The sequence below is a fragment of the Myotis brandtii genome, unplaced genomic scaffold, assembly GCF_000412655.1.
Source record: "Myotis brandtii unplaced genomic scaffold, ASM41265v1 scaffold517, whole genome shotgun sequence".
In the NCBI taxonomy this organism is placed as follows: Eukaryota; Metazoa; Chordata; class Mammalia; order Chiroptera; family Vespertilionidae; genus Myotis; species Myotis brandtii.
In genome coordinates this window covers 552,979-575,560 of record NW_005369706.1, presented here as the reverse complement: position 1 = coordinate 575,560, position 22,582 = coordinate 552,979, and the positions used below count along the sequence as shown (strand labels likewise).

At 41.3% G+C, this 22,582-nt stretch overlaps 1 protein-coding gene across 1 annotated transcript in view; it reads left to right on the top strand.

Moving 5' to 3' along the window:
• Nucleotides 1-17,185, top strand: part of TMBIM6 (transmembrane BAX inhibitor motif containing 6) — a 17,830-nt gene extending 645 nt beyond the window's left edge. The window contains exons 2-10 of the mRNA XM_005877316.2: nucleotides 8,922-9,008; nucleotides 9,399-9,507; nucleotides 12,190-12,310; nucleotides 13,753-13,801; nucleotides 13,906-14,003; nucleotides 14,213-14,292; nucleotides 14,761-14,861; nucleotides 15,650-15,725; nucleotides 16,981-17,185. Of these exons, the coding sequence (XP_005877378.1) occupies nucleotides 8,953-9,008; nucleotides 9,399-9,507; nucleotides 12,190-12,310; nucleotides 13,753-13,801; nucleotides 13,906-14,003; nucleotides 14,213-14,292; nucleotides 14,761-14,861; nucleotides 15,650-15,725; nucleotides 16,981-17,004 (714 nt within the window). The 5' untranslated portion in view covers nucleotides 8,922-8,952 and the 3' untranslated portion in view covers nucleotides 17,005-17,185. The remainder of the gene's footprint in view (nucleotides 1-8,921; nucleotides 9,009-9,398; nucleotides 9,508-12,189; nucleotides 12,311-13,752; nucleotides 13,802-13,905; nucleotides 14,004-14,212; nucleotides 14,293-14,760; nucleotides 14,862-15,649; nucleotides 15,726-16,980) is intronic.
• The last annotated feature ends 5,397 nt before the right edge of the window (nucleotides 17,186-22,582 follow it).

The window sequence follows — 22,582 nt, the reverse complement described above, 5'->3', positions numbered from 1 at the left end:
CACACTGCCGTGACACGCGCGGCTCCTTAGTTACGTGCAAGCACACAGCAGGAGCGGGAGGTGTGGGGAGAGCGGGCTTGGCTCGGCTCTCCTGCCCCGCCGGGCAGCCGGCTCTGGTCTGATTGGTTACCTTCGGACAGGTGAGGTGGTTTGGCTTTGTGGAGTCCAGCGCCTTGTGGGCGTCTTTCTCAAAGTCCGATTGGGAAAGGCGGCGTTGGGCGTTGTTGTTTTCTGGGACCTGCTGGCCGGAGCTGTGGTAATAAGTAGGCTGTGGCATTTTTGTGTATTAAGTGTGGAATAATACTACCCTGTGCCAGCTCGGGTTGCATTGCCCACCCCAAAGAAGGACAAAAACCTCTTTGAACTTGAGACTCTGTTCTAGCAATAGTTAACTTGTGAATGTGTAACCTAGTAGAAGAGCTGACTGTGTCTGAAACACAAAGATTTTAAGGTTAAAGGTTAACGGAGAATGGGCTTTTCTAGTTACTTATTGATATTTACTTCTATTTTATCCTTTGAATAGTTCAGGTCAGAGTTTTCTAGTTTCTTATGGCTTCTGTGAACACACTTATTTCTGTAATTATTAGATTTACTCTTCGAAGTTTTCTTATTCCTCTTTGTTGAATTTTGTCCTGGCTTAAGTACTATGTTGACATTTAGGTTCTCTGCCATTTTCCTTCAGTGGGGACAGAATGAATTCTTGAGAAATGCAATCTGTAATTTAGATTCAGAGTTTCCTTCTTAAATTATTCATCTTGTTGTGGAAACATAGCTTCGTACCCACTTTCTTCCCTTCTCTATATCTGACTGAAGTCTTACTCTCCTAAATAATAGGAGAGAGAAAATTAACCAATATAACCAGCATTTATATATGTATTTGTTGCTATGGATATAGTTCATGCTTATTGTAGAAAGGCTAAAAAATACAGAAAAATGTCATAGGAATCAGCATATGTTAATTTTTGAAAAAAAAAGATTTCTCTTGATGTATGCCTGGAACTGCCTTAATGAACACTTGTTTTTCTACTGTAGGGTGTCGTAGTGTAAAGAGTACCAGCCTTTAGAGGTCTGATGTTGGTCGAGTCAGTACTACTGTCTGTTTAGTACTTTCCAGTTATTTCACACAGATTTGCTTATTGGCATTCAATAAGCTTGGTAGAGTACGTATTAATTATCCTATCTTACAGATGAGAAAGCCTAGAGGACCATAGGTGAAATGATTTTCCCAAAGTTATTTGGTAGAAAATGGCAGGGCTCGTGACTCCAAATCCAATGCTTGTGCCTTTTTGAACTTTTGTTTTAATCTTTAAAGTGGGACTAATTATTCTTTCCCTTCCCTCATGCATTGGTGTGAAGATCAAAGGGGATAATGTGTATAAAAGCACTTCGAAAGTGGTGTAATTTTATATAAATGTATTCAGTGGTATTATTATAGAAGGCACTACTGCTGGCCTGAAGAGTTTCACTTTATTTCATAAACTATCCCAAGAGTATTAATCTCCTCTGGGAGAACACTGAATATTCTCTTGATGCTCAATCTTCTAAATTATCCTTTGCTACTTTAATTTGGCTGTAGAAGCCTAGTAGAAGTGTCTTCCACTCAAATGTTTTGTTACCCCAGAATTTCTAATCAAATTTCACGGGTAGTTGTAATGCACATTTTTGTTTCCCAAAGACAATGTTTAAACTAAGGAGAGAAAGACAGTAGAGGTTGGCTTTTAGGACAACTTGAGTGACCATTCAAGGTAGGTCTCCCTCTGTGCCAGCTGGGGAATGTCGATTTGAGATTATAACATTCTTGTTCAGATAATGGGTCTAGGTTTGCTCTGGAGACTCCTGGTTGTGCTTAAGTGCGGGGGCTAGCTAGCAAGCTGATTCATATGCAAGCTCAGCTCTGAAGGTGCTTAAAACCAAATGTATGAGAGAAGTTTTGGTACAATTAATGGAATCCAAAACACTTGAAAAAAGAGCTTCAAGGTGAGGATGGAGTGGATGTGCTGTTTGTCCTAATTTATGCCTGCTTTCATTTGGACTAAATATGGTGCTAACGGAAGGGATTGCTGGTTTATACAGGGAGGTGATTATATATGTACGATGGGGGTTGGGAAACATCTGGCCTGAGGGCTGTATAAGGCCCGAAAAATCATTTGGTCTGGCCCTGCCAAGACATTAGGGGCGAGTTAATGAAATGTTTGACCAATTATAAGCAGGATAACTTTTAAGTTGATAATTTTGTATGGCCCTCGATGTTGTAAGTTTGCAAATGACCCTTGGCAGAAAAATTTCCCACCCCTGATTAGGACATTGGGGCCTTATGATTTAGTGTCTGTCAAACAGTTGTGGTTATAGAGGTGATTCAGTAGTGTCACAATTTGCTACAAGAAATAATTTCCTGAAGGCAGTGGACATTCCATCTCTAGGTACTGGTTTGGTTTTGAGCCAGTCCCCTAGAGAGAGAGGATTCAGTGCTGGCTAATCCAGAGATTTGGGCCCAAATTAAGGGGCAGGGGCTGGGACATTTAGGTCACAATTATCAAGCTAATGACCATTTACTTCATCAAAATCCCTACCACATCAGATTATCATTTAGTGGTTATTAGGGTCTCAAAATGCCTGCGACTCAGTAGGACAGGAGGTACAGTGTAAATGTAACAGAAGAGGGGCATGGCACACCTGAGGATATTTTTTCCATTGATTTTTAGAAAGAATGGGAGAAAGAGAAAAACATCAATGTGAGACACACATCAACTGGTTGTCTCCCACATGAGCCCCGACCAGGAGTGGGGAGCAAATTTGCAATCCAGGTATGTGCCCTTGACAAGGATTTGAACCCGAGATCCTTTGGTGGGAGGGCCAATGCTCTAACGACTGAGCACACCGGCCAGGGCGAGGGGCATGGCCTTTAAAGAAACGTAATTTTAATCAGTAATAAGATTTGTCAAGTTTCTTTAAATTTCAGTTTATAATTTTCTTAAATACCCACCCCCCAATTAAATTTTTCATTTGGGTAAATATTAAGCCTTCAGGATATAGTTAACTGTGAGTTAACGGTTGAATAATATTTTTTAAAAGTAATTTTCAGGGCATATATAAATTAGGCTTGTGATAAATGTCTTCTAAAACTAGACTTTTACAAGGGATAAGCATACACTGAGGACTTGAGAGTAATGATTATTTACACTAGTAACAATAATGGTTAATATACTGAGCCAATCTTATGTATGAAACACTATTCCAACTACTTTGTATTATCTCATTTAATCCTCAACCCTATGAAGTAGGTAATATTATATATTACTCTTTTACAAATGAGAAAACTGAAGCACAAGATTAAGCCCCAGAAATTTGTTGCATGTCATACAGCTAAGGAAAAAACAGCAGGTCATACTTTTAACCACTATGTTAAGGACATGGTTATACAGATTCTGAAAACTATTCAATAGGAAGAATTACTGAAAAATTAACAGATCCATCTCCTTTTTTAAAAATTTTACTATATGGGATTTTTAAATTTTCTCTTTTAAGTATCAATTTGATCCCTTCTGAATGTGTAGGAACAGAATGAAGAACTATAATTCACAGTCTACATTTTTAATTAAATCTGACTTGCTGGCTTAATGTTGTTAAATTGTATACACTGGGGCAGCTGCTGCTCTTGGCTTCAGCAGTAAGCAGGCTTTTATTTTTCAAAGGCAAGGATTGTTTCTTTTAATGCATATAAATGCATGATTGTTTCTGTTTTGCATAGCTTTTGGTCATGTTTTATTCATATGCACTGTACTTAATAGGTGTTGGAATAGATTTCAGAGAATTTTATTTTAATTTTTTATTTATTGATTGGAGTGAGAGCCAGAGGGAAGGAGAGGGATGGAGGGAGGGAGGGAAATTTGTTCTACTTATTTATGCATTCATTGGTTGATTCTAGTATGTACCCTGACCAGGAATCAAACCCAAATCCTTGGTGTATAGGGACAATGTTCTAACCAACTGAGTTACCTGGCCAGGGCAAAGAATTTTTTAAATTTAAACCTTGGTGTATAGGGACAATGCTCTAACCAACTGAGTTACCTGGCCAAGGCAAAGAATTTTTTAAATTTAAGGCCTGGCACTTAATAGTCTTTTCATTTTAGGACAAGGGTAAGGAAAGGAAGATACCTAGAACAAAACAATGGATTTAACTAGACATAGATGTTCATTGATAAGAATGTCTGTCTCCTCATAGTTGTTAAAGCTCAGAATTGCAGTAGGGTAGAATTGTTCATTAAAGACCTATCTTTTATATCTGAAGAATATCCTTCCTTCAGGGTTTAATAGACCAAGTTAGATGGGTTGGTGAGTATACACTTTTGTTACCTGTACATAGTTCTTGCATTTGTGTTTCGTTTCTTGGTTAAAGCCGTGTTAAATAGGAGGGATTTTGAAGGGAGAAGCCCTTTGTTTTCCTTGCTTTGTTTTAATAAGCAATATATTCTTTGCTTGGGGGCGGGGGGTGGTGGTTAATAATGTCTCCTCCTGCCTGCCCCTGCTGCTCTTTCCTCCCCAAGCAAAAACAGATCACAGAATACCTAACTCAAAACAATGTTTTTACTTGTTTTTCTTTCTTGGTAAAGCTATGCACTGAGTTTTTTGTTTTGCTTTTTGGGTGCTTCTGGCAGAGGAGGCACTGAATGGTGACCCTTCTAACAGTTTTAGTATTACGTGCATGACGCATTTTGAAGATTCTGACAAGTTTGGGGATTCCTGCTCTTGTAAGCTTGAAGGCTTAAAATGAGGCTCTGAACCAAATTAAAGGAATTTGGTTGTGATTAACACCTGAATATTTACTTGTGTACAAATGTAAAACAGGCAAATTTCCCATGAGCCCAGGAGGCACTGTCCTCATTGTATTTTGTGTAAATAATCCCACTTCCTTATTTCATAATGAGTTGAATATAAAATGGATAGTGGAAGAAAGGATCTAATTTCTAGATTTCTATACAAGTTGGGATTTGGGGTAAGGCAGACCAATGCTGGTGTCAATTTTGTAATGGGCTTAGATGTGTGTTGAGACTGCTGTATTAAAGAACTTTTGAGCAACATAGAATGTACTTTTTTTATTTATTGCGGTAAAATATACATAACAAAATTTACCTTTTTAATATATATTTTTTTAAACAAAGATTTTCATTTAACTGTGGAGGCCCCTCTGGATGTTAGCTGAGTTACTTGGTTAATGGTTTTGAATACTCAAGCTCTCTTTTGGTGTGGGAGCTGTTACTTTTGAGTTTTGAACGCAATTTAATCTTGTTTAGCTGAGTTTGTTTATTGACCTTTAAAATGTAGATATCTTTTCTGTATAGCTTCTGACCCTCACAACCTTTGATGATTTGGGTTTTTCCATCAGCAGTTGTAAGAGAGCCCTGAAAAGAGGCAGTCAGTGCCCCCTGGGAAGTGTCAGAGTGAACTGGGACAGAGGAGTTTCTGCCATTCTCTCCTCCTAAGTTTCCACTCAGTGGGGTCTGGTTACAGAGTGTTGCCCCTTTCTGGCTAACAATCCCCTGGATATTTGAGTATTTACCCCCCCACCTCCTCCTTTTTTAACTTGAAATTGGAAGCAAGAGATGCTTTATCGTTGTTGTGAATGCTACTGAGAAACTTGGCTCGGAAGGTTGCTTCAGTACTGTTGCAAGTTCTGTCTAGGGATGTCATTAGGGGTGTTAATGGAAGCTTTAAACAAAGACACTTTCCAGGTGCTGGATTCTGCCATCCTGTAAGTGTGCTCTCTAGAGAATGTATTATTCATCATGGTTATGGAAGGCGTGGTTGGCAGTGCAACAGCCTGCAATAATTGCACCATCTAGATCAAGAAGACCGGAGCCCTGAGACTTAGAGATGAGAGCAACAGCTTTAGTAGGTTCTGCAGCTTCTCACTGTATCCATCCTTAAGAACAGAACAAAAGAACTGAGGTGAGTAGGGATGGTAAGAAAGGAAAGAAGAAATTAGAAAGCAAGCCAGCCATTTTAATTGTTTCATTTGTGGGAGAGCCTCAGGAAACAAGTGGTAATGATGCTTTTGAATTATAAGAATGGCATCTTTCCACTGGCCCAGGATTCCTCAGAAAATTGGTTTGTGGAATTTTATTGCGCAGGTGAATTTTGCTGAGTATCGGGTTAAGTGCTGATTAGAATGGGTGTGAGTAGTTGGCCTGTCTTTCAAACAACTTACCTTTTCTGTTTTAGTCGTGCGCCTCCCCGCCCCCCTTTTTTTTGGTAAATTTGAAAGGGATGGTTATGGGTCTAATAAGAATCTGGAAGATTTATATTTGGAAAGTTGAAAGCTCTTGATTATATTTTTAGTTCTATAGATCGGGCATGTTTATTTAGGATTGCATGTGAGATAGAGGAGGGAACAAAGCTTAAGAGCCTGACTTTATGGTATTGATGTATAATGTGACCTGGGTATAGTTTAGTTTGCGGGTGTGTGGGCCGGGGTGGGGGATGCCCTTTGGACTCTGGCCAGTGTGGCTCAGTTGGTTAGAGCGTAGTTACGTATGCCAAAGTTTCGGGTTTGATCTCTGGTCAGGATACATACAAGAAGCAACCAATGAATGCATAAATAAGTGGAACAACAAGTTGATATCTCTCTCTCTCCTTCTCCCTCTCCCCCCTTTTCTCTCCCTTCCCCTCTCTCTAAAATCAATCGCTCAGTCAATAAAAATGCCTTCTGGGACAGTTGGCAAGATCTGAATAAGGTCTGTAGATCAGATAATAGAATTGCTTCAGTGTTAATTTTCTGATTTTGATCTTCACTTTTAGGATGTACACACTGAAATATTTCAAGGTAAAGGGGAATTGTGTCTGTATGGCCAAAAATATATATATATATATATACACACACACACACTTTAGAGGGAGAGATAGAAACATAGATCAGCTGCCTCCTACACACACCCCCACCAGGGACCAGCCCACAACTGGGCATGTGCCTTGACCAGGAATCGAACCAGTAACCTCTTTGGTGCATGGGACAATGCTCAATTCACTGAGCCACATTGGCCGGGCTGTCTGTCTGTCTGTCTCTCTCTCTCTCTCTCTCTCTCTCTCTATATATATATATAGTCTAGATATTGCTAAGTGTAGAGAGACAATAAAGCAAATATGGTGAAATAGTAACATTTAGTCTGGGTGAAGGGTATGTTAAAAATCCTTTTTGCACAAATTTCCTTTTTATGGAGGTAAGAACTTTACTCTTTTTAAAATTGTGAATCACTTTTTAGTTCAGTTCTAAAATGCATTAGGTAGTAAGAAAACTGAAACACCAGTCAGAAAGAATGTATGCACCCCTATGTTCATAGCAGCACAATTTACAATAGCTAAGATCTGGAAACAGCCCAAGTGCCCATTAGTAGATGAGTGGATAAAAAAGCTGTGGTACATTTACACCATGCAGCAGTAAAAAAGAAGGATCTCTTACCCTTTGAGATAGCATAGAGCAGTGGTTCTCAACCTTCCTAATGCCATGACCCTTTAATACAGTTCCTCATGTGGTGACCCCCAACCATAAAATTATTTTCGTTGCTACTTCATAACTGTAATTTTGCTACTGTTATGAATCGTAATGTGAATATCTGATATGCAGGATGTATTTTCATTGTTACAAATTGAACATTATTAAAGCATAGTGATTAATTACAAAAACAATATGTAATTATATATGTGTTTTTCCGATGGTCTTAGGCGACCCCTGTGAAAGGGTCGTTTGACCCCCAAAGGGGTCGCGACCCACAGGTTGAGAACCGCTGGCATAGAGGGACCTGGAGAGTATCATGCTAAGTGAAATAAGTCCATCAGAGAAAGACAAGTATCACATGATCTCATTCATATGTGAATCTAAGTAACAAAATAAACGGATGAACAGAGTGGATCCAGAGACATGGAAGCATGGAACAGAGTGCGGAATCTCGGAGGGAAGGCAGGGGTGGATGGGTGGGTGGGAAATAGTCAACCGAGAACCTTGTATGCATATATGCAGGGCCCATGGCCACAGACAATGGAGTGATGAGGGCCTGGGGTGGGGGTGGGGGTGAGCTGGAAGGGGGTAAATGGGGGAAAAGTGGGGACATATGTAATACTTTCAACAATAAAGAATTATTAAAATAAAAATTAAAAATTAAATGCATTAGGTAGAAAGCTTCTACATGTATATTTTTAAAATGCAAGTCCTCGTGCAGGCCTTTATAGTTTTTTTGTTTTGTTTTTTAATCTTTGAGGTTCTATACCTTTGCTGAGGGAATTCTGTAGCATCTTGAAACAATGACATAAAATTGCTTTATGTTCCATTGACTAGGTTGCTAATTGAGAATTTCTCAAAGAAACAACCTTTTAAATCGCCTTCTGAAAGAATAGAAATAAAATTCTAATAATGAAATACTTTGGGGAGAGGAAGATAGGTTTGTTTCCTCTGCGTCCTTCAAAATGGTTGATTATGGGGGGGTAAATTATGGGAAAAATTATTAATAACTAAAATTGTTTATTATGATTGCAAATGTATTCTAGAAGGAAATATATAAAAATTAAGATGGTTGTGTTAGAACTGGGGTTTTAAATAGCTTTCATTTTCCAAACTTGTATATTGCTTTTTTAAAAAATATGTATTTTTATTGATTTCAGGGAGGAAAAGATGGGGAGAGAGAGAGAAATATCAGTGATGACAGAATCATTGGTCGGCTGCCTCCTGCACACCCCACATTGGGAATCAAGCCCGCAACCTGGGCATGTGCTCTGACTGGGAATCCAACCGTGACCTCCTGGTTCATAGGTCAACGCTCAACCACTGAGCCATGCCGGCTGGGCTTATGTTGCTTTTGTTTTTATAAGAAAGTTGTTTGTTATTTTGTCTGTACAGGTACCTTTAAAATAATCTTCCTTCCTTTATTTTACAGAGTGGAGACTGTGTCCCACAGACTCGACATCATGAACATATTTGATCGGAAGATCAACTTTGATGCGCTCTTAAAATTTTCCCATATGTAAGTGTTTTGATCTTGTCTACAGTTTCTTTTCCTTTCATATCTTTTTTCCCTCTAGTTTATTAACTTCTGTGTATATATAAACTAACACAGACGCTTTACTAGAATCCTGAAGATAAGCACCCGGATTCTAAGGACTGCTGTGTGATCACTAGAAAGCCATTTAGTTATTCTAGTTACAGTACTAATTGTTAATAATTTTGGGTTTGGCGCTCTTCCCCAGCATTTAAGATTCTCTATTAGTTAACCTATTTTCAGAATATTCTTTTTTTAATTGTTATGTAATGTGCACATATTCCCAGGGAAGGAGAAGAGAGGGAATGATTCTTAGCTTAGAGCTGAGCTTGGATTGGTCCCAGAGTGATAGCTGTTATTAACATTCTTTCCCAGAACCCCCTCCACACAGCAGCACCTGAAGAAGGTCTATGCCAGTTTTGCCCTCTGCATGTTTGTGGCGGCTGCGGGGGCCTATGTCCATGTGGTCACTCATTTCATTCAGGTAAGAGCAATAAATTATAATTGAAAGAAACTAGCTCAGCAGAGTGGTCCAAAGCCTGTACCCCTCCTTAATCCTTTTCGGTAGTTTGGCATCTGAACTCAGCCAGAGTCAGCCTGTAAATCAGGACATATGCAGAGCCATTTAAATTTTCTGACAACTCTGCCTCTAGATACTGAAGTGGTTAGTTAGCTTCGCAAGTCTAAGTGCTGACACTGAGTGATGGTGTTGCTGATATACAAGATCCCTACCCACTGAGTAGAGGCATGATGTACATGCTGGGATTCTTCTCCACAGTAGCCTTTTTATCTTTTCCTCCTTTTCCCCTTTTTTTGCCTGAATGACTGTGGACTACTTAGATACAAAACACTGATTGTACGATTAATTATCAGGAGGGGCAGGGTTGAGACCTTTAAGGATTTGACCCATTTTACTCTCTGATACACTTATATCTGCACGTTTGAGTGAAAAATGCTTCAATAACTCATTTTCCTGTGTTGAGGGAGAGTTTGGGTTTGATCAGCAGGGATAGAAGGGGGACAACTGAGAAATAATAAGTAAGTTTAAAGTTCTCACTAGCCACGACTTGTTGCTTTTAGTGTAAATACAAGGATGTGCCTGTGTTGGCATTGGCACTGCTGAGAACTATCCCACACTCAGATATTACCTTGCAGGGGCTGTGTGAAAAATTATTCTAGATACTCAAAGGACAGGAATTTGATCCCTTGAATTTAGACTAAAACCTAATCTACCTCTTAGGCAAGAGTGGCCCTTTTAAGTAATGTAAAATAAAGTCATCCTCATTATCCATGGATTTCATATTTGCAAATATACCTACTCACTAAAATTTATTTGTAAGCCTAAAATCAGTATTTTTGCAGACATTTGCAATCATATCCAGAGCAGCAAAACGTTTGAGTTGCCCATCATATCCATGTTCCAGCTGAGGTTGAACCAGGCAACACACTACCTTATTTCAAGCTCTCAAGCTGTAAACAATAGTCCGTTTCATGGTCTATTTAGTGCGACATTTCTTTTTTCATTTTTGTGCTTTTTGTTGATAACTTCGCTGTTTAAAATGGCTCCAAGCATAGTGCTACAGTGCTCTTACTGTTCCTAATTGCAAGAAGACTACTATGTGCCTTATGGAGAAAATGTGTGTTAGATAAGCTTTGTTCAGGCATGAGTTACAGTGCCGTGACTGTGAGCTCAATGTTAACGAACAAGCAATATATATCAAAGTGCCTTCAAACAGAAAACACACATAAAACAAGGTTATGTGTTGATCAATTGATGAAAATGTGATTGGTGGCTCCCAAGGACCTAACCTTTTATTTCCCACAGGAGCAATTGTTGAGTATTCACTAATTCATTGTTCATAGTGAGTTTACAGAACATAACTACTGTGGAGAACAATTGAGTATACTTTTAAAGGAAGAAAGGAACTTCAGTGCCTACATACATCCTTAATGATTTCTCTCTTTTTAAATGCCTATAGGTTTTTCCCATTTGCTTTGTAAAAAAAAATTTTTTCTTAGAAAACTAAGGCATGTTTATTGTAGAGAATTTGGATAACAGACTAATGATAAGTAAATGTAAAACTATAATCCTATCACCCAGAAATAACACATGCTCTTAATGTTTTGCTACTTTTTATTGTTGTTAATCCTCACTGGAGGACATTTTTAGAGAGAATAGAAGGAGGAGGGAGGGAGGAGGAGAGAGAGGCAGGGAGACATACTAGTAAAGACATCAGTGTGAAAGAGACACATCTATTGGTGCCTCCCGCACTCGCCCCAACAGGCCAGGGAGAGAACTTGCAACCCAGGTACCTGCCCTTGTGCCCTTGACCAGGAATCGAGCCTGCAACCCTTCTGTGATTGGGTGGGGACACTCTAACCACTGAACCAGGGCAGTTTGGGTACTTTTTTGATACTTACGCTTTGTCTCAGTCCTTTTAGGTTGCTATAGCAGAATACCATAGTCTGAGTGGCTTAAACAACAAACAGTTCTTGTAGTTTTTTAAGCTGCAAAGTCCAAGGCAAAGCTCCAGCAGTTGTGTTGTGTGATGAGGGCCTACTTCCTGGTTCATAATCGGCCATCTTCTCGCTGTGTCCCCACATGGCAGAAGGGATAAGGGAGCTCTCAGGGTTCCTTTTTATAATGGCACTAATCCCCTTCATGAAGGCTCCACCCGTATGGCCTAATCATCTTTCAAAGACCCTATTTCTAAATATCATGTTGGGGGTTAGAATTTAAACATGAATTTGAGGTGGGGGACACATTCCGTTTATAACACCCTCTCTCAGTCTCTTTTCTCTGTATGTGTACACGTATTTGTGTTTTAAAGTGATCAAAAAGGGTCATTTCTACTTGTTCTACAGATTGGAATGTGCTTCTAGCACTTGTCACTTTGATTCATTTTTTCCTCTTTCTTGGGCAAGACTCATAGTTGGACTAGGATAGTTGTGGTTGATGGACTACCCAGGTCAGAAAAGCCTCCAGCATCCACCATGGTCCTAACCCTGTCCTTTAAGTCTCCTTTTTATCCCCCATGCCTGTTCCACTGCCTCCAGGTTAGAAGCAAATATTAGGAAGTTGAGATGAATAATTGAATCTAATAAAGTCTCTTGCAAAATCAATTCGATGCTTTCAAGTATTCAATTATGACTCTGGATCTGACAGGCTGGCCTGCTCTCTGCCCTGGGTTCCCTGGGGTTGATGATTTGGCTGATGACAACACCTCATAGCCATGAAACTGAGCAAAAAAGACTGGGACTTCTTGCTGGATTTGCTTTCCTTACAGGTATGTATGTTACAGGATTGGTCTAATTTTGGGGTTTGGAGGGTGGAGACTGTATATTTTAGTATCTCTTTAGACCAGGGTCCGAGACTTGTATTTATTCTGATTCATTCCAACTGGTACACTTACTATCCACCTTTATATATTTGAATGTATTTTGCCTTGTGCTGCTTTCTTATTTCATGTAGGTGCATCTTGCTTCCCCATCCAGAGGGTAAGCTATTTGTGACTAGTGACTGATGTCTATTTTTATATCCAAAAATAAGCATTTGTGTGCTTGAATGAATGAGGTTTAAGAGCTTAGGTAGCATAACTTGTTAATGATAGACATGGGATTAAACAAGGCCCAAGAATCTTAGTTGGACTCATACTGGCAACTTTCATAGAAGCATCCATCTATTCTGAACCTTGCAGACAATTAATTAAAGCCATACATTGAGAACCATCACACAGGGCCCTTTGCTGATCTCATGAAACAAATTAAAAGCACAGCACTTCTGGAATTATCATTAAGAGAAACCAGACTAAAGCTACACAGTAAAAATACTTGCAAAGCAGCATTTGAGTTAGTACAACTTGTTCTGAGTGAGTCTAATCTATACCATGTTGAAGAAATTGTAGAAAGGCAGGGATTTAGAGATTAAGATTTTTAGATGAGGGAAACTAGTTTTTAAACGCATTTTGGAGTGGAATCAGAAGAAAGAAGAGTAGCCAAAGTAGAGGCAATGTCGGAGCCAAACAGGGTGCTGCTGTGTCCTCCTGTTGGCACATGTCACCTGCAGAACTGGTCTGGCCTTTTTTGCTACAAAGAGAGTCAGTCCTGGATGACTACAAGGTTGCTGGCTACAAGGCTCTGCTTTACTCTTAGTCCTTTTTTTCTAATCTAATTCCTGATCTGGCCCACATTACAGGCCCACCTCACTCCTCTTCAAATGTTTGACATCCTATTTCATTTTCCTAATCTCTGTTCCTCCTGGGGGTCATCAACGATTTTCAGCTAAGAGGACAATTTTGCAGCTCTGTATAAATAAATAACTTGGTCAAGTTTAAGTTCTCTTGAAAACAAGGAAAATGGAGAGATTTAATTACTTTAGTCCACATGTTTTGTCTGCGTTTTTAGGAGAATGGGCATGCTTATGCTATTTAATAACGAGCTTTTGGATGAGGGTCCTCTTCAAGAATGGATAGTAGTGCCCTAGCTGGTTTGGCTCAGTGGATAGAGCGTTGGCCTGTGGACTAAAGGGTCCCGGGTTTGATTCTGGTCAAGGGCACATGCCTGGGTTGTGGGCTTGGTCAGACATGCAAGAGGCAGCCAATCAATGATTCCCTCTCATCATTGATGTTTCTATCTCTTTCTTCCTCTCCCTTCCTCTCTGAAATCAAAAATATTTTAAAAAGAAAAGAATTGATGGTAGTAATGTGCTCTGGACTTTTTTGTTTTCTAGGGGTTGGCCTGGGCCCTGCTCTGGAGTTTTGCATTGCCATCAACCCCAGGTAACTATTTTGATAGTGTCTTATTCTTTCTACTTTTGTAATGTACCTTCTAAATATAAACTGTATTCCTATAGCCCTCAATCTAATGGTCTTTTCCTTAATAGCATCATTCCCACTGCCTTCATGGGCACAGCAATGATATTCACCTGCTTCACCCTGATTGCTCTCTATGCCAGACGCCGTAGTTACCTCTTTTTGGGAGGTAAGTATGGATTGGAAAACAGGGAGAGGGTCTCCACTCTAGCTAGGATTCTCGCTAGATCTATTTCCCTACCCTCACCCCCCCAACTTGTGATTATTGGGTTGAAGTAGGAAGCCTTCATTTGGGCAGAAATGTAAGGAATGGCTTTAACTGGATTGCTTTACTTTACTTTGGCTCCTCTCACGATGGCTTTTTGTCATCTCTTATAGGTATATTGATGTCAGCCATGAGCCTGATGCTCTTGTCTTCCCTGGGGAACCTTTTCTTTGGATCCATTTGGCTTTTCCAGGTGAGTCTTTGCATGTAACTTTCTAGTGGCTATTTGCCTCACACTTTTTCTTGCTTAACCTTAAAGCAAGATAGACCAAGAATCCTCACCTTGTTGGGCAGTGCCCTTGAAGCCTCCCCACTAACTTCCACTAGGATGGAGCCTTCTATGGGTAAAAGTTCAGATTAAACAGGGGTTGCACGTTGCTAAGGAGAAGACAGTTTGCTCAGAGATCATTTCTCTAAGGTCTCTCCAGCCAGCAGCTCATTGTTAAAATGATTGACTCTCTTCCAGTGACCAAAACAATTAGTGCATAATTGTGCTGACAGAAGTAATGAGGTCTTCGCTATAGGCTTCAGTTCCCAAGAATGTCAGTGTCAGTGGATTAGCATTCGATGTTCTTTCAAGTGGCCACGAGCCAGAAAGAAATACAGCTTTTTTCCTCCGTGGTGTCTACCAGATGGTAACCTCATCTCATTCTTTTGCTAGGCAAACTTGTATTTGGGGCTGATGGTCATGTGTGGCTTTGTCCTTTTTGATACTCAACTCATTATTGAAAAGGCTGAAAATGGAGATAAGGATTATATCTGGTAAGTATGAAAACTGGTCTTTAACAAGAATGAAGGGTGAGGCAGAATGGAGCAGAAACTATGCTATTTGGCACATTGTTCCAAAACCATGGGTATCCTCCCACTTACACCCCCAAAGCTTGGCCATAGTTTCTTTAAATTCCTGAAAAATGTCAGATTTTTAAAAATTGAACGCCTAATGTGTTCGTTTGTTTTTTAAGGAGTTTTTATTTTATTTTTTGTTAATCTTCACCAGGAGATATTTTTCCATTGATTTTTAGAGATAGTGGAAGGGGGGGAGAGAGAGAGAAACATTGATGTGAGAGAGACACATCGATTGGTTGCCTCCTGCACACGCCCAGGCTGTGGTGGAGCCTGCAGCCGGGGTAAGTGCCCTTCACCGGAATCAAACCCAGGATCCTCTAGTCCGCAGACTGATGCTCTACTCACTGAACCAAACAGGCTAGGGCTCCATACTTTTAATAGAGGAGAAGGAAAGGGACCCTTTACCTTTTATTCTTTATACTTTTGTATTTTTTAAATCTTTAATAATGAGAGTATATACCCATAGTTTTTAAAATATATGTATTTTTTCATGTTGAAATTCTCTCAAAGTTAGTGGTAGTTCAGGGTTTAGAGTTAGGCCTAAATTTCTTTTTTTCTATGTTACATGGCTTCATTGAGTTGAAAGGATTTCTGACAGTTTTACTTCCTTTGTTGGTGGAAGTACTCGTGGGTGGGGGCTTTGTGTTTTGTATCTTTGTGTAAAGGAAAGTGGAAGTGCAGTTTGTGATCTGGTTCTCTTTCAGGCACTGTGTTGACCTCTTCTTAGACTTCGTTACTCTCTTCAGAAAACTCATGATGATCCTGGCTATGAACGAGAAGGTCAGTCAGCCCACTACCCAAAGCTGAGAGAATAGCTCCTGAGCTCAGTATGTGTGTGTACTTGGAATTTGAAAACTAACTTACAACTGTGTAGGTCCAGGGTTATATAATGCAGGCCATTGAGTAAGAAGTAAACCTGAAGTCTTTAGCTAGTGGAGCCAAAGGAACAAGTAAAAACAGTCCTTTAAAAAAATAAAATAAAAAGCACAAACTAATCCTAGTATCAAAGTGAAAAGAGCTTCAGTGGTAGCAGTCTATATGAAGAATATAAAGGCTATAAAGATGGTTATGACTCAGAAAAGAATATTCTAGAGCAGTGGTCGGCAAACTGCAGCCCCTTGAGTGTGGCTCTTCCACAAAATACCACATGTGGGCGCGCACGTACAGTGCGATTGAAACTTCATGGCCACACTCAAGGGGCCAAAGAGCCGCATGTGGCTCACGAGCCGCAGTTTGCCAACCACTGTTCTAGAGGATAATATTGGCAACCAGCTTTTGTAATTGTATTTCAGAAGTAGGCCAATTTATCCATTTGTTGGTCTTGGATTTTTTTCCAGAGAAGCATTCTGTCTGTGTCTGGTTAGTCTACTCCAACAGCAGGGGAACAATGAAACCACAAGCTTTTCTTACAGTTCTTACTGTGGAACAAGACACAGTGCAGTGGTGGTGGAAGCAGGTGACTAGTTGGGTTTGCTGGTTCTTTGGTCTGTGCCACAGTTGGACTGAGCACCAAACAAGTGTCCCAGTTTCAGTCAAAGCAACTCATCTTTCATTTGTTTAATACACTGAGCTTCCACCTAAGATTTACTGAAGAGTTCCCTAGACTAGAATATTTCTGAATGTTGGTTTATACCCAGGATTTATGCTTCCTTCTCAGGCCTAATGGCAAATTGGTGGTCTTGGCCTTGGTCTTGACCTCTTTAGTTCTTTTAGGGTAGACTGCCAGGCTGCAGCCTTCACTGATTGGGATCTGAGCTGTGGTGGTTGTGAGTAGCCAGGAGTGGTTCTGTGGCCCGCCTAAGTATTCTTGTGGTGGGAGTAGGAACAATTGCTTGAAGTTTAGTCTTACTAAGTCTGTCAGCAACTTGGGGGTCCACCAGTGGACCAACTGTTAGGCTAAAGAAGCATTTCTCATTCCTTTTTATTGTTGTAAGCCCTTCCAGTCCCTAACCAAACGCAGCCAGTATTGGCTCAAAGAGTTTTAGTTTGAATGTCTGATGTCAAAAATTAATTGGGTAATTTTTCTCATTTCCAGGACAAGAAGAAAGAGAAGAAGTGAAATGAAATGACCATCCAGCCTTTCCCATTTTGGCTTCCACTCCCTCCGCCCCCTCATTTTCTCTTTGCACACATTACAGGTGGCGTGTTCTGTGATAATGAAAAGCATCAGAAAAGCTTTTGTACTTTGTGGTTTTCTCTATTTTGAAATTTTTTATCAAAAAACTGATTAGCAGAATATAGTTTGGAGTTTGGCTTCATATTCCTGGAGTTCTTCCCCACTCTTTTCTGTCACCCCATCCCTAGCTTCTTAAGAACCTCCACTTAGGCAGCCAGTCCACCGTGGTGAGGAGTGGAACCCGCAGAGGGAGACAACTCCAGGAGTCCGCTTTCCGGCTGAGCTGTACCAAGTGGATCTGAACTGTTTGGTAGAGCCACCTCGGCCCTTCCTTCCTCAGCACTGTGGTTGGTGCCCAGTTCCTATGGGACTGGGTGGTGTATTTTCCTTTGGAAGGAAGTTTGCTGGTCCTGTTGTTACTCTGGCTCGTTATATCTGAGCTTCAGTCCACCCCTACAAAGAACATGAAGAGCCTCCTCTGGTGGATGCTTTGCCTCTTGTGAGCTGCCCAAATCACTGCTGGTCTGGCACACACACCTGTCTGCCTTGCCATCACAAAAGGAATGCGGATCTCTGTGTTGTCTTTTCTGTTTCTTGTCTGACCCTCAGGGAATCTGCCTGCTTTCCATCCCCAGCTGGGAGGACTTCAGCCCATAGGAAGACTGTTCGTGTCAGGCACTTATGAAAGGCTGATTATTTATGGCAAGGTAGAGCCTAGAATTCCCAAATTTCCCCTGGCCTTTATTTTATTGGTTATCACCTTAGTTGCTGAGTGGCCTCCACCAGATGGCTGTGATGAAAGATCCCAGGAGAGGAAGGACAGGGGAGGGTAATGGTTGAGCCTCTACTAATCCTGTCAGATAAACCTAGATAAGGGCTTGTTTGGGACAAAATCTCTACTGAGTGATTCTTTGTTCAGATCAACAGAATGGGGCTGTGATGACTTGGGAGGCAGCATTCATAAGGGTTCTTTGGTGCATTTTTGTGATCTCCCACCTGGTAATGTCCTACCTAATTATAGAAGGTGTCAAGCCAGAAATTTTGGCAGGAGATAATGTTTATTCTACGCATGCATTTTAGTTTTTGGCTGTACACCTGTTTCCATAAATCTGCAGTTTTCCTGGCAGGGCCCAGGTGACCAAACCTGCAAGACACCTGATTCCCTGCAGCTTCTTGGTCACAAGTGGAGGGAGGGCAGTGCTAATAGGACGCCAGCTCCTTCCCTGTGGGCTGCGCAGTCAGCTGACACAGATGGACAGGCCTTGGAGCAGTTGTGGCTCTGGCTACTCACAGGGCTTCAGTGTAAGGGGACTGAGCCGTTGAAAGTTTATTGCCAGTAAGACACCATTTTTGGCTCTGCCTGTTCACACCCAGTACAGTTTGACCCAGTGCCTACTGATTTGCAGTGCACCATATTCCTGAGCCATCCCATGAAAAGATTCATTCCCAGGCTGTGTGTATTCCCGGGGTGGCATGCCACCCAGAATGGCTCACTTCCACGGAGGATGCTGCCCTTTGATTTAGTGCTGCCTCCAGCCGCTGGCTTGAGAACTTACTAAAGGGACTTCCCATTAAACCCCAGTAGCAACTCCATAAATTTGTTGATTCTCTGCTAGGTCTGAGAATGAGTTACATCTCTTGAAGCCAAACTCCACCTCTTGTGCTTTTATGCTTTGGATAAAGGAGTTTTTCTTTAGAAACAGTGCCAAGAATGACAAGGTATTTTTTAAAAAAATAAAAAAATACTTTTAAAGAAAATGTCTAACAGGTTTTTAAACCAGTAATCACTGTAATTACCACTTTCTTTTCTAGTTCATTGGTTTTCAGCTCAGGCTGCATTCTCTAACTCATACTGTGAAGACAAAGGTGTTTTTGATCAGAAATATATGAAATCTACATAGTCTTAATTTGTAAAAAAAAATAATTAAATAAAGAAAATTCCTTAACCTTTCCTGGTGTTAACGTGTTTTAAATTCAAGACTACAGCTGAACATGGGGTTGGGGGACTTACTGGTGGGAGTTGATGGGATAAGATTTGCTCTAGGTGTGAATAGAAAGAAAAGGACCCCCACTTAGGCACCCATTCTGTAGCCCCAGCTTGCCACAAAGGTTGGGGATTTTCTCTGTCCAATATAGAGCCCAGGCCTTTTTCTGGCCCTCCCCTTCCCAACCTTTATTGTAGGTGGTTTGTGGTAGCAGCATGTGTAGTTGGTTCCAGTGTACAGCCACATTGGCCAGGCTCTATTCTAGGCGCTAGGAATCAGCAGTGAAAAACATCCTTTTCCTCGTTCATATATGAGATTATAAACCAAAGTTTGTGTTACAATCTGGTTATTCCGTTTTGGCATGTTTGCCCTTTGGTTATCATGTTCATTGTAGCCACAGAGCTTCCTGTTAGGATTTGACTGTTAACTGACTGGTTTGTCCAGGTTACTCCCAGTTGACCTCTTTGGACTCCACATTCCCTATCCCAGCTGAGGTTAGCCACCCCTTCCCCCAACTTGGAAAGTGTACCTAAAGCATTTTTCCTCTTCTCTCGCTGACTGAAAAACATCAGTCTCAGATCATTTTTACTTTATTGCTCTTTTAGAGAGAGAGGAACATTGGTTTGTTGTTCCACTTATGCATTCATTGGTTGCTTCTTGTATGTATGCTGACCAGGGATTGAACCTGAAATCTTGGTGTATTGAGATGACTCTCTAACCAACAGTGACCCTGGCAGGGCCAGTCTCAGATTGTTTTTTTAATCTTTATTGGTGAAAGTATTAACATATGTCTCCTTTTTTCCCCCTCCATTAATCCTCTTCAGCTTCCTCCCCCCCCCCACCTCGGTGTCAGATTCTTTAAAACCCAATTTTATCTTTGTGCTGCCTTCTATTTTGGGTGGGGGGTAAGATATAAGGCACAACATAGTGCTGACATTTCTTTTTTCATAGTGCTGACATATCAGGCCCTGTGCAAAATGCTTTACAGGTTTTAATGTTCCCAATCTATATATATAAAAGCCTAAGTGACTGGCTGACTGTTCAACTGGTAGTTATGACATGCACTGACCACCAGGGGGCAGACGTTCAATGCAGGAGCGGAAACCACAGGCATGGAAACATGGAACAGACTGATGAATTTCAGAGGGAAGAGGGGAGGGTAGGAAGAGATTAACCAAAGATCTTATATGCATACTAGAGGCCCGGGGCACGTGCACGGGTGGGGTCCCTTGGCCTGGCCTGCGCCCTCTCGCAATCTGGGATCCCCGGGGGATGTCATCGGGTTTCGGCCCAATCCCCGCAGGCGAGGCTGAGGGACCCCACCGGTGCACGAATCCGTGCACCAGGCCTCTAGTAACCTGATAAGGTGGTATGATCAGTAGCTTCCAAAATCATGCCTGCAGGCAGCTGCAGATCAATGTCTAGAAAGAACCAAGGAGCGCAGTCTCCGGAGCCCCAGCTTTTCACTGTTGCCCTTTGTAGGCAACACTGAAGTTAGTGCCCCCTGGGCCAGGGCCATCCTTTCCATCCTGACCTTCATTCTGGCTACAGCTCCAACCTAGATGAAGAGGGAAATATGAGGTGGTTTGAGCAAAATCTCCCCAACCCCAATCTTTGTAACCTCTAAGTCTTTTCCTCAATGAGCCCAGTTACAAATTAAACAGAAGTGGTTAACACAGCTCATTCCATCCTAGCAGACCTGCTGGCCTGAACTAGAGTGAGGAAGTCACTGGTGCAGAAGTTGAAGGACCTTATATGTTGGGTGAAGAGACGGTCTGTCCTGCCTAAGCAGATTAGCAGATGGGGGCATCTCCATGATGGGGATAAAGGCAGCCAAGCGGCCCTAGCTGGTTTGGCTCAGTGACTAGAGCATCGGCCTACGGACTGAGGGGTCCTGGGTTCATTTCTGGTCAGGGGCACATGCCCTGGTTGCAGGCTTGATCCCCAGTAGGAGGCATGCAGGGGGCAGCTGCTCAATGATTCTCATCATTGATGTTTCTCTCTCCCCCTTCCTCTCTGAAATCAATAATAATAATTTTTTAAAAAAAGATAGCTGAGTGCAGGAGAACTACAGGCAGGCATTATGTGCTTCCATGGGTAAGCACGGTGGGCCCTGAGAACAGTGGAAGCAGGGAAGGGTTTTGGAGATGATGCCTGAGCTAAGTAAGGCTAAATCTCAAAGACTGAGTCAAAGTGAAACCCAATGGTGGGAATGGATATTTCCAGGTCAAAGGATTAATATGAGAAAAGGGGCAGGAGCAGGATTCAGCATGGGGAGTGCTGGGTGTGGTCAATAGTTCGATGTTGCTAGGTTGTGAAGTTTGAGAAGACCTAGTACAGGCATACCTAGGAGTTATTGCGGGGTTTTTCCAGACCACCACGATAAAGCAAGTACCACAATAAAGTGAGTTGTCATTTTTTTGATGATAGAGGGTCTTGCCTTCAAATTGTAACAACAACAAAAAAAGGCAACTTCTGTGAACTCAGTAGAACAAGGTGAGCCTGAATTCCATGCTAAGGAGTTGGCTCTGTCCTGAGGACAACAGGAAGCCCTCACTGAAAGGCCACTGAGCAAGGTGTTTGCATTTTCCCATTTCAGGTGACTGGAAAATAACCTGGGAGAGGAGCCCATTGAAAGGCAATTACACTCTTAATGCCCAAATTGTGGTCTCATTACCCACTAAAAGGAACCAGAGCTCCTTGGATAAATGGTGCTTAAAGGTCTGCCCAGGAAATGTACAAGATGAACCTGGAATCTTGTTACTGCAGAAAGCAAAAAAGCTATCAAAGCTGACTAGTATAATTCATAGGGAATCAGAGGCCAACCTAAAGAGGCTCCTACTGGCTACAGATGGGATTGTTTCCTCACTGATAAGAATTATAAGTGCAATGGATTGAAATAAAATATTTAAAAATTCATATTTTAAAAATATCTTACTGATCACCTTTGGAGGATGCTAGAAACCAGTCACTTCTGAATACTTGTTAATAAAGGGAAAGAAACCAGCATTTATCCTTTCTGTTCTGTACTAACTGTACTTCAGGGTAATAAAAAAGTAGTGTAAGTAAAAGTTTCTTTCTATAGAAATAGTCCAACTGATAGACAAAGGAATTACAGGATTTATCACTATTTTGTAAAGCTCTGATGAAATAATAAAGGTAGGCAATGATAATCAATAAACACCAACATCAGCTCGACCGCCGTGGCTCAGTGGTTGACTGTTGATCTATGAACCAAGAAGTCACGGTTGGATTCTCGTTCAGGGCACACGCCCAGGTTGCAGGCTCAATCCCCAGTGGGGGACTGCAAAGAGGCAGCTGATCGATGATTCTCTCTCATCATTGGTGTTTCTATCTCTCACTCTCCCTTCCTCTCTGAAATCAATAAAAATATTTTTTTTAAAAAAAATAGCTACCATCATCATATTAAGAGAGAGAACCTGTTGCCCTGGCTGGGTAGCTCAGATGGTTAGAGCGTTGTCCCAGTATGCAACAGTTGTGGGTTTGATCCCCTGGTCAGGGCACATACAGGAATC